Raw genomic sequence first — 11,932 nt, 5'->3', positions numbered from 1 at the left:
GGGGCAACTAATGAACCAATCCTGTCAACTTGCAAGGGACAGGGGCAAAATACACCCGAAACCTTGTCAGTACAGAGTGCGAGAGTTGCTGCGAGCTAACACACAAAAGTTAAGTTGCTAACTACGCTAACCATTCTGATACGTCTGCTAGTTGCGGATTTTGGTCACAACAGACTCCTCATCTGAATCTGTGTCTGACTGAGGCTCAAACATTTGGCTGAGTCTCCAATGTTTCCTCTGCTAACCATCTTGATAAGCACTGCTCTTTCACCTGTCAACCCTAGTGCAAGCAGCAGGTAAACAACACGTTAAACAAAATATTAATCATAGCAGTGTATATTTACATAGTTTAAAACATGTCTAGAGAGGAACTTCACTTTTTTTTTTTTTCTCCTTGTAGGACCAACTAACAAATGCTCTCTTGTACCATTAGAAAAGCAGTTAAAAATTGGAAAAGATGCTTTGCAAACAGGTGAGAGAATAAACAGAGGGAGAAGCAATGCAGCAACCTCTGAACTGCAGAGCTGTGTGAGAGTTTTCCTTTGGGTTGGAGAGTTCACTGGTGCAGTAAAAACCTGCTGTTAATATTCCTTTCAGTGGCACTGATATCGCCCTGCTGTGCTGGCCTCTTTCATAATGAGGACGCCGTCGTGCATGTTATTTCACAGAAAATGCAATTTTGAGTAACGGCGCCTTGGGCCTTCACCCCCGCCCCCCCACCCCCCACACCCTCGCCAAGCCCCGTGAGTGGAGTCAGGCGACTGAGGAAATCTCCCAGCAAACCAGAAGTGACAGGCTGTGGAACTAGCTAATATTCTCTGACACATGGCATTGGGACCCCCTCACCTCCACTCGGCATACGTAGCACGCAGAATACGGACGAGAACATGGAGCGAGGACCTCCAATAAGGAGGCTCAGAGTGAGGCCATGATTGGGCACTGCGAGGAGATCCGGGAGCCAGATTACTCCGGAAATGAGTTCGGGAATGTCGCAAATGAGGATATCAACAAGAGGGTACTTAGATGCCATTTAGTTTATAGAGCGTTCTCTGAGTGAGCTTTTCCATTCAGCCTGGTCCTGGCTGTCTAAGAACTGAGAAGTAGTCGAGATAAATTGGTGACATTTTCAGAATGGCATTCAGTTCAATGACAAATTGAAAAAAAAAGAAAAAAGAAGCTTTTCCTCTTTTTCACTGATCTGGGAAAAAAAGATACAAGCACATTGTTGTAAAGGTCACAGAGACTTACAAGCATAGAGAACCAAATTATTTATGCCTAGCCAGGTCCTCAGGAAAATTGCCAAGATGCGCGATGAGAGCGGTGCTGTGCGCGAGTCCAAATCCTCCCTGGTCACCACAGGGACTCATAATGAGGCAGGTATACATGTCAATCACATGCAGGGAATCAAAGGCTGTGACGCACAGAATCTGCAAATCTAATGAATCGGTTTCTCAAAATAACCCTGCGTCGCATTTTGGAAAATGTCGCAGAGGGTAAATATGAACAATAGGTGGTATATCATTAGCAAATTTGTTTATGAATAGACGGTAAATGTTAGATATTTCTGTCAAAGACAGAAGGTTAAAATCCATCACAAAACAGTCAGATAGAGTGGAGGTGTACTTTTGGTCTGCGGCTTTTTTTTTTTACGGTTTGGGAGGGGCAGTTTAGCTCCACGTAAAATAGAAATCTTAATGCCACAGCACACAGTGATTCAAGCTTGGGAGAGTTTGTCTTCTTTTTCTCATGCCCCCTTTTTATAAAGGGATTTGACTATCGCGCAGGTACATCACAATTTTGGATTGGTTTGGTTTCTTTGGTTTGTATTTTAAGTATTGTTATTCATTTATTTATTTATTTTGATGGATGCTTATGGTTTGATTGACTTCAGTGGTCCTCAATTACAACTGCAATCTATTTTAACTCAGATCCATTACTTTTGGCTACAACTGAGTCTTACAGCAAACAATAAAAAAAAACTATTTCAAAATACAACATAACAGTGTCACTGTGCACAAACCCAGGTCCATGAAGAAATGGCTTCCCAGTTTGGCGTGAAAGAACTAGACTTCAGTCTGCGCAGAGCCCTGACCTCAACCCCATCCAACACCTTGGGGTCAAAAACCATGATTTTATAACTGTGACATCATCTGACAAAATCACCAAACACATTCATTTTTAAGACGTGGTGGAAATATCAACACTCAGTCAGTCAGTCAGTCAGTCAGAGACATTCCAGATTATAGGGCTGGCCCTGCTGTTGCAGTCCAGCTAAAAAGTAGAAAAAAATGTTAAACAAAGGCCAAATGACAGCCACCTAAAAAAAATCTTGCTAACATCAAGAAAAATTATTTTTGACCAATTTGTCTCCGTTTTTACAGAGAACACTCAAAAACAGGACTAAAAGCACTCTCATTAGCCTAAAACAGTAGCTATATCTACTTAATAAATAATATAAATGATGCTTCTACTGAACTCTCTTCTTGTATCCCCCCCCCCCGTTTCTGCATCTCCAGCCACATCTCCTGAGCTTTCACTGTAACAACCTCCCAGTCCTTTACAGGGACCTTTGACTCTCTGGGATTGCGTGCAAAAAGAGGACTTCAAACCACTGCTCAATCAGATGAGAGAGTCAGACGAGCTAAACGAGGAAGGAGATACAGTAGGAGCGTGTGCGTGCGTGTGTGAGATAGAGGGACAGAGTATGTGCCTGCCTCTCTCTATTAATAGGAAGGGAGTCTCTTGTGTCACACCGACTTTGCGTTACGTGGCCCTCTAGGCTTAAGGAAGAGGCCTGCGATGAGCCTATTACCTATGCAGACTGACGCCACCGAAATACTGCGACTGCCTGTTTCAGGCTGGAAGGAGGATGACGAGGGAGAAAAGTATGCAATCAGGTTAAAATATAATGTGTACTTATGTATGCAAGAATAAGTACACACACACACACACACACACACACCCACCCACACAAAGTGAAGTGTGTGACTCACTCTCGCAGACAGTGGCCGTATCATTCGAGAAGAGCTGCATATCCATAGCTGTGAATGGAATCATGACTGGGGCCAGAACCTATCATCACCATCATTACCATTACCTATGAAGCAGCACACTCACGCACAGCAGGGAGGCAAATCACTGCTCCCCTCAGGGATGCAAATTATCCACACATTGCTCAGCAGCTGGGCACGATGGAGACCCCGTCTGAGACGAAACTCTGCTCGCCAAAAAGCCTCAGCTTTCCCCGTTTGATGTGTTTTCTAATCCAAATACTGCAGAAATATCTTGATCATAAAGTGATTTCTGTCCTAAAAGGCTTCAATATTCATTTCAGCTCGTTTCCAGTAGAAATGCACTTGTCAATTTTTGAAACAGACTGGATAAGGCAAATAGCTGCACTAGAATTGCAGAATATTAACATACTTATTTCACGTATTTTCAGGGATTCAAATTTAAAATTGAAATCGCAGACAGAATGTACTTGATAAAGGAGGATGGTTGAGGTGGCGCTAGAGGAATGCATTTCACAAGTTGAAAAGTTGAAGCTTGGTTAGGTTTGCAGACAATCATCCCTGCATACCAGATAAAACGACGGTAGAGTAAGAGGAAAGACAACAGTACAGGAACGTGACCGTGACCAGCTGATGCGATCTTGAAAGGACTCACTTTGACTGTTTTGGTTGAATGGGGAACAATTGGTTACATGCTCTCTCAGCTTTTCCCTCTAATGCGTTTTGTTTTAATTGACTTATTCTTTGAACAATAATCCCATCAAGACCTCCGTCTCTGTGGATACTCAGCTTGATGCAGCCTCCTGAATAAAAAATTCTCTTTCCCCATTTCCATTTGAACTCAAGGTTACTAACCTTTCCTTAAAGTCGAGGAAGATCTTCCCCAGGCCACTTCCTCCGCTGACCATGTTCAGGTCGATGGCTCGCAGGAGGGCGAAGTGGACCTTGATTACATCCTGAGCAAAAATCACAATAAATATGACAATCATTATAAGCGTCATTCTTATTCTCTCCTTTACAGAGAGTTACATACATAAACAGATGTATACATAGTGTAAGTAGTTATTTCCTAGGATGTAAAGCACATTAGTCGTGCAACACCACATGTATTCAGTTTTTTATGCTATGTGATATAATGTAGTGAATTCCAGTCTATGTCTTGGCATTATCTAAATAAAACATTCACATTGTGAAGTCTCCGGAGTATCAATTGTTGTCCACTATAGCCTGCTATCTAATGGAACATGCAGGCATTATTCTACAGCTTTCTTATTGTCAACAGTTCTCATGAAAAGACTGAAACCAACAATGTGTTATTCCGTCTCCCAATACCTTTCTGACATCCCCTGCCTCAACTGTCAGCCATTCATTCCCCATTTCTACTCAAGGCATAAATCTTTAAAAATGGGTCACTAATGTATAAGCAATATATATATATATATATATATATATATATATATAAATAAACAGCTGGACACTGTAGTTCTTAGCAAACATTACTCAAATAGAAATAAAAGTGCGTCTATTGAGGACTATTTTCAGCTGCGGATTAACACACCTGTGTAGTCTCTAGCCAGTACTTAAAGCAGCAGGATATTGTACGAGGGACTGACTCGAAATAAACTCCAGTAGCTGTGTTCTTAGTAATGAAGGAACCAGTGCAACAGTGCAGCTATTTAAAATAGTTTTTGGACAATAATGGAGCTCTATGGCATATAGAAATAAAATACTTGTAGGTGGGATCAATTCATTGTTGATTTTAGTCTTTTAGACGATAAGAAAAATATAGAATATTGCTAGTGTTATGCTTTTTTCAAAAAGTATAAAAAAAGAAAAGTTTTTCCCTCACTCTGCTGAAAACACTGAACCATGGCACCAAAATCGCGTACTGAACCGTGAACTTGCATACAGCCCCGTTAACACCCATGGTTATACATATATACAAAACACATCCTGTCATTCATTCAGCCATCCATACACATATTGAATTAATCAGTTGGTGTGCGACAAATCCAGGCGTGCTGTACAGAAATCTTTTTCCTTGCTTGAGTGGGTGCTCACCTCCAGGTTGACAAAGATAGCCTCCATATCCTGTGGACTTAAGACTTGCTTCAACGGGATCATGTAATTCTTGAAGAAAAACAAGAGACAAGCCAGTGAAAATGTGTTTTTCTTAAGAGCAGATGGACAGATTTCTTTCAAAGTCTTAAATACAAACTCAGACTTTCAGTTTTTCTTCTCACAAATGTACCAATAAAATGATGATAAAGCTTTTAGCAGATCTGAGGACATGAAACTGAAAGTTAGCAGCAGAAACAAAGAACATCAATTCCAGGCTAAACTATAAAAGATGGAGGCACTACAGTGCTGTTCACATGGTGTGTGGGGTTATTTAATTTCAGGCTATAACACTGAGTGAGCCATAAATACACACTGTACAGCTTTTCTGGATGCGTGCAGAAGAAAGAACCTGCCTGTTATTTCTCTAACATTGTTTTATGGTTGTCACATTCCATCATCATAATAATAGCAAATAGATCAACTAAGAAGCAATGAAGAGATGACAGGCTTTATTAACCCCAACTCAATTAAGCTTAACGAGTCCTCTGATCACAAGAAGGTTATTTATTCCAATTTAGTCTCGTGTTGGTCCGATGTGGGAAACGCACGGTACACATTTAGTTTAATGAAATTAGTGGAGCGGATGATTTGTGGCTCTCCATCAAATCGCGAATGAAATCTGTCAACATGGAAAGTGATGTGTTGGCAACACTGATCTTAACAATGGTTCATTACCACACAGAGCCGGTGTGCGTCTGTGAGTTTATGATGCTTTAAACACAGGATCGGATGTTTTACTGGGAAGCTCCTCGACTTTGTCGGCATTTGTGGGCAGCAAAGTTGAGGGTAGAGATGTTGTAATCACATTTTCTGAGCAATTATCAAGTAAGTGAATTCAGTGAAGCCCCCCGATATCCTCCAAAACAGACATGGTTGGGTACGCAGGTGCTTCTGCTGTCATACAGTAGGTGTGAACATCTCATAGGAGCAAACGCAGCAGTGAGATGAACGACTCTCTTCCCTCAAGAGAATTTCATTGTCAACCAATCCGTGTACAAGCACACAATAGACATGAAAATACGTTCTTTAGGGCCAATGGTACCAACAAGGCAGACAACATATGAACATAAAGTGCCTAAGATAAAACTGACAAAAACAGTGCAAGGACAAAACAACACAGTGCAAAAATGAAACAAACAGTGCAAAGACAAGGCAAAACGATGCAAAGGTAGGATAAAAAAAATGCAAAAACGAGGCAAAAACGGTGCAAAGACAAGACAAAAATAGTGCAAAGACAAAGCAAGCAGTGCAAAGACGAGAGAGAACAGTGTCGTGTAGAGAACAAGAGTGGCGTAATGAATGTGTGCGTTCACTACCCTCTTAAAAAATATTGTGTTCAGGAAGGAGCAATGTGAATAAAGGGGAAAATGTCAGAGGAGGCTTGATGCTCGGCATTCTGCAAACACCCCTGTACACAATCAGAATGTCAGAGTAAAATATGTCCAGGGTCTCCACCAGCAGACTCCAGGAGCAACCTGTCAAAGCTCTTTATTGGAAAACATGCTGAGACTCTTGTTCTATTATGGATAACCATCAGAATATCTCAACCTCTGCTAAATAAGATGGAGAAACAAAAAGAGAAATGAACAACAATGTACCAGTGAGAGGGAGGGATGTTTATGACTTTTAGAAAATAATCTAAAATTCTCATCTCACAATTTCGGGAGATGTAAAATATGTATTATTTAGGAAGTATTGTATTAGCTGTTTTTTCTTTTTGGACACCTTCCAAAACACTGGCTGACAGCAAAGCGTGTGTGTGTGTGCGCTCATGTATACTTAAAGCCTCAGGGATCAGTGTCTCTTGTGGAGGCTGAGCCAATAATAACTGTATCGATCACCTCCTGTGACATTTGTGCTCCCAAATCAATCTGCCAATAGCTAACATTTCCATGCTGTGACCCGACCACAGGCCCGAGACTCCAAGGAAGAAGAAGTGACAAAAGGGAAACCGTGACACAGCATCGTTCGTACCTGGATAAGAACGCACACGTATCAATACACCCGCACACTCACCTTCTCAATGTCCTCTAAAGTCTTGTAGTACTTTGCTTCAGTCTCCTGGATCTCCACTAAGCAGCAGTTTCTCTTGTCATCTTCTGTCATTCCCATTTTCTACAGTGATGAGACATGAAATGAATCAGGACAACTGGATTTTATGATAATTTATGAACTCTAATTTGTACCATAGTCCTGTCTTAATCATTAATGTTTGCCATTTTTGCATCATCAGGGAGGATTTTTCATGTAAATAACATTCATATTAAAAGCTGTAAGAATTGTGTGGCAAAATGCAGATTCAAAGTGACACTACTGATTTGAAGTGTTAATATATTTCAGGCGCCCATTTGTTTCTATTTATTTCAAACAGTATGGAAATGTATTATCAGACTCTGTAACATTAATTGAGTTTCGTAATCCATCAAACTGTATTACTAGAGATTCCACAGTGCAAATTTTACCAGTAGGTTTACACTTAATCTGCATTACAATGCAACCATAATGTAACGCTGACAAAAGTGAGTGTGATGGATTCGACAACTCAGGTCCACTTATTATCAGTACTGCTTCCCAGCAGCCCTGTCTCCTAGAAATTACTTTAATATACAACTATACTGCAACAGCAGATATGAAACATAATAACTGGTCAGTTCATGTTCAGAGGGAACATATTTTTTGAATGAATGCTACATTTATTAACAGCAACGGAGCCACTAGCAGGTGGTTGGGGTGGATGGCAGGGTAAAAAGTGCAAACAGTCACATCAGAGACCAGGGCTCATATCCAGGGCTCTGTGGTTCAGGCAACAAAAACACTTTGGTGAAGGTCAGGCGTTACAACTACAGTCGTATTGTTTTTATTTTGGTTGTGCATGTTTTTTTTTTTTTCCTGTAGCCTGAAAGTTGGCATGACATGTGAATGAGTGTGTGTGTGTACGCAAATAGGTGTGTGCCAGGACGAGGAGGTGATTGGTGGACAACACTGGATCTCGCAGATGATTGGCTCCTGTCAGATGGCGCAGCTGAGCTGCAAGGGGAGAAACTCATCTGCCTCCTGTCCCAAAACTGCCACACCATTTTCTGCATCTGTGTAACTCTTGCCATATTTAGAGCTTTACTGTATTCTAGAGTTAGTAGGGGTTTACTGCTATTTTTGATTCACCACCTTCTCTCCTGTTTATGTTAGTTAGGGAGGTTAGTTATTGTAATTTGGTTTTGTTATATTTGGGCAGGGTCTGTTGGTGTTTTGTTTCCAAAAGGATTAGTTTGTTTGTTACTCATGTTGAGTCTCAACCGCCACTTGACGGAACATGACAAGTCTGTGGTTTTTGTTAATGTAAATATGTTTTGTCTGAAGTCACTGTTTAATCAAAGATTGTAGCCACTTCAAGTGGATATTGTAAAACAAAACAACATTTTCGTGGAATCAACAAAAGTTGTCTGTGAACTTTCTGCTGATATGTTCAGTATCAACATCCTGATTATGTAATAGAAAACGTAATCCATCGTGTTTCCTACAAAACTTAGTTGCTGTTGCAGTTTAGTTGTGTAGAAAGATAATTTCTAGGTGTCCGGGTTGTTTCCAGAGACTTCTGAGCACATGGCTGATCAGCTTTGCAAAAATGATTTTCATACTGTTGGGAAATTAGTGGAGAGAAATATCTGCTGGAACAGAAGGAAAACATAAATCCAAAAGGTTAGACCGTACACTTGTTAATTAAAGCATTTTATCTGGTTTCAGAAATGATAATGAAATGTTCACCTAGACTGACGGACTGCAGCTGCTGACACGGCTCGAGGACAGTGAGGCGGCGATGACTTTGTGGATAGAGGGAAGCATGTGAGAATATGTGCATGTATGTGTTGGCTGGCGGGCGTATATATATTTTTTAATTTAATCTTTATTTAATCAGGCAGTGAGATTAAGATCTCTCGGCTTCATCTACATGTGTATGTATGTATGTACAGTATATGTAGATGAATCCACGGTTGTTAAGCAGATTGCATATTGTAAGGGAGCGGGGGAGGATGGGGGAAAAGATACAAACTTATCTAGACAGAGTGTTTCTCTTGAGGCCTTATGTCTCCGCATGTTGATTCTCTCAAAGAACAATATGCTGGAATGCATATTATAAGTGAGTCACCATAAAGACCATGGTAAAAAAAAACACACACGCACACACAGGGGCTTTTTTCTACACTGTGGTAGTGATATGATTGAACAGTCATCTGGAACAGATTTCTGCTGTTGATAACCAGGCACTGATAATACAGAAACTGGCAATAACACTGCAAAAAAATACAAGCCAGCATTTAATCAACCAATCAGATCCGGCACCGAAAGCCAGCAGGATAATGTTTATTCGTCGATGTGGCAGCTGCTGGTCCTCGCTGACGTCAGGTTAACGTTGTAGTCACCGAGATGAAGTCACAGACGTCTCCAAAGGGCCCTGAGTCAGACCTGTGGACCAGGTGGACCAGATGGACCAGATGGGCCCCCGCCCCCAACTCTACGCACGGGTCACTAAACTAATTGGCAGGTTATTCACTCGGGATGCTATGAGTTCCTTTTAAATGAAGCGGTGGAGGGGAGTTAGCTGACAGGGTGGGGTGAGTCACAAACACAGCAGCACTCACCTGCATGTATCTGATCTGCAGCAGCGTGAGAGAGGCAAAGCAGTGCAAGTCAGAAGTCACATTTACCACCAGTCATGAAAGACATTCAGAAATACTGTGTTGTCCGATGGACATCTGGTAAACAGGTGTGAAGGAAAATGAAATCATGCAAAAGAAAAAATTCCCGCACATTGTCCGTCACAGACCTTTACCCCGGAATATGATTCACAATGTGGCAAACGCTTGAGACACTTACATCATCGATAACTGATTAAACATTCACAGCGATGCAAGGGCCGAGTTCTCACCATGGGTTGTCGTACTTCCACCTTAATGATGTCCTCATAGATGTCATCCCCATCGTCCTCACACGGCACGCAGTCATAGATGTCATCCTCACCCAAGTCATGCTCACTGGGGAAAAACACACACAAGAACACACATATGTTAGACGTCCTTTTAAACTCCTCCGACGGCAGAGAGGCACTCTGCGGTCAAACCAGTGCGAGCTCATTCTCCTGATGAGTGATACTGTCGCAGGCGATGGGGGGGACACAGTACCCGGCGTTCACAAACCTCCGCTGTGTTGCGTTATTGAGTGGCATTTCCCTTTAATGAGTTTTATGTTGCTCTGGCACCAAGCTAGCTGACTGACCTTTAATTAGGCCAGCAGCCAGCAGAGCTCAGGCGGTTACTGTGGAGAACAGCATCTTCTGGGAAAGAGGCTCCTGCTCCAGGAGCTCGCGCTGCACTTCCCTCTGTTCTGCAAAAGCAATTATTGTTTGGGGAAACTTTTTCGAGGAAGCGGAGACGCCTCAGCAAGAAAACGCTTTGGCAGTGGGCCCGTGTCGATGTAGTTAATCAACAGGGAGCTTTAAGTCACAGGAAATAAGGAAGTAAATGATTAAATAGTGTAAACAAATAAAGGCAGTAAGAGCACCCTGATAAATAATGGAGAACCACAGATCAAAGTTGGCAACTGTTTGTCTGTTTAAAGTAAATTTCATTCACCCCAATTTTATTGTGGTGAAGACAGCTAATGTATAATGGTGCCATCGATTAAGTGAGTTATGCTGAGGCCTACAGCTCGAGCCGTGTTGTTATTAATGCTGGCCCGGAGGTGTTAAGCTTTTTCGGTTGACCCTCCGTATGTCCCATTCTCGTGAAGGTACAAGCGCTCACTTGGACTCTAGGACGAACTGATTAGATGTTGGCGGTCAAAAGGTCACTGAGACCGCTCCCCACTTCGGCCTGTTGCCGCAAAACGTCAATGTTGCGCTAGAGGTTTGGCGATCTGGCAAAAAGATCACATGACAATCATTTTGGGTAGAAACACAGTCCACGATGTGTATCCTGTTTTTGCTCTGATTTTATTGTGAAAGTCGGGCTGTAAGAGTGTGTATCAAAATTGGGCTGACATGAATTATTCACATGGTGGGAAAAAAAATGTCTTGTCATAAATGAATCAATGAATATGACATCATATTTACACATCAATGAATAAATATGCCATTTATTCATTTATATGTGATACATGAATAAATAAATATTCATCATAAATAAATAAATAAATAGAGATTACACTGTGAAAGGTGCCAACTTGCTCCACCTGCTGAGAAAAGGACCAGAGTTCAAGCTTGGCACGTGTCCATCGTGCTTAAATGTCCTTGAGGAGGTCACTTGATGCCAGATCATCACCAGAGGAAGGGATGGCATGAAAGAGAAGGATTTCTGTTCTCCGATGAGCGGCGCCTCGTCCAAATATATCTGCCTATGACCCCCAGCGAGTAAACCTACCGGTTTGAATATTCTTGAGGAAGATACACTTCACCCCTGCCTGCCCGATGGGAGCCATAACACATCTGTCCTTGGACCAAACCAAGCAGGTTCGGATCAGAAGATGTGATTTCACTTTAAGTTCCCTGAAATGGGATATTTTCTCGGGGTTTTATACACTTTGTTCATTCATGAATATTCTAAAAGAAGATTTGTGGGCACAGATTGCTGAATTTTCTCCACAGTGACACGGCAACGTGTGACCTTCTACATCTGCCACCATGTCTAAAATATTCCTCCTTTCACTGTCTGTGTGAAAGGGGGATAAAAAAACATTGAGAGAAGATAGAAGTGCCCTAAATCAAATCTTCAGCTTTGTCATCATGCTTTTGCGTGGGGTGGGGGGGT

At 41.8% G+C, this 11,932-nt stretch overlaps 1 protein-coding gene across 6 annotated transcripts in view; it reads right to left on the bottom strand.

Annotated features, from left to right (window-relative positions):
• vav2 (vav guanine nucleotide exchange factor 2) overlaps positions 1–11,932 on the bottom strand; it is a 205,527-nt gene that overhangs the window by 29,409 nt on the left and 164,186 nt on the right. For all 6 annotated transcript variants that reach the window (XM_087174315.1, XM_087174317.1, XM_023407516.2 and 3 more), the window contains exons 5-8: positions 10,057–10,162; positions 7,149–7,247; positions 5,073–5,141; positions 3,867–3,967 (exon numbers count right to left, since the gene is read on the bottom strand). In XM_087174315.1, the coding sequence (XP_087030441.1) occupies positions 3,867–3,967; positions 5,073–5,141; positions 7,149–7,247; positions 10,057–10,162 (375 nt within the window). The remainder of the gene's footprint in view (positions 1–3,866; positions 3,968–5,072; positions 5,142–7,148; positions 7,248–10,056; positions 10,163–11,932) is intronic.

Source organism: Seriola lalandi, unplaced genomic scaffold (assembly GCF_002814215.2).
Source record: "Seriola lalandi dorsalis isolate HSWRI2012SDOR001 ecotype SW California unplaced genomic scaffold, Sedor1 jcf7180002054337, whole genome shotgun sequence".
Classification (NCBI taxonomy): Eukaryota; Metazoa; Chordata; class Actinopteri; order Carangiformes; family Carangidae; genus Seriola; species Seriola lalandi.
The sequence above is the reverse complement of the archived record's forward strand: the minus strand, read 5'-3'. Positions and strand labels throughout refer to the sequence as shown.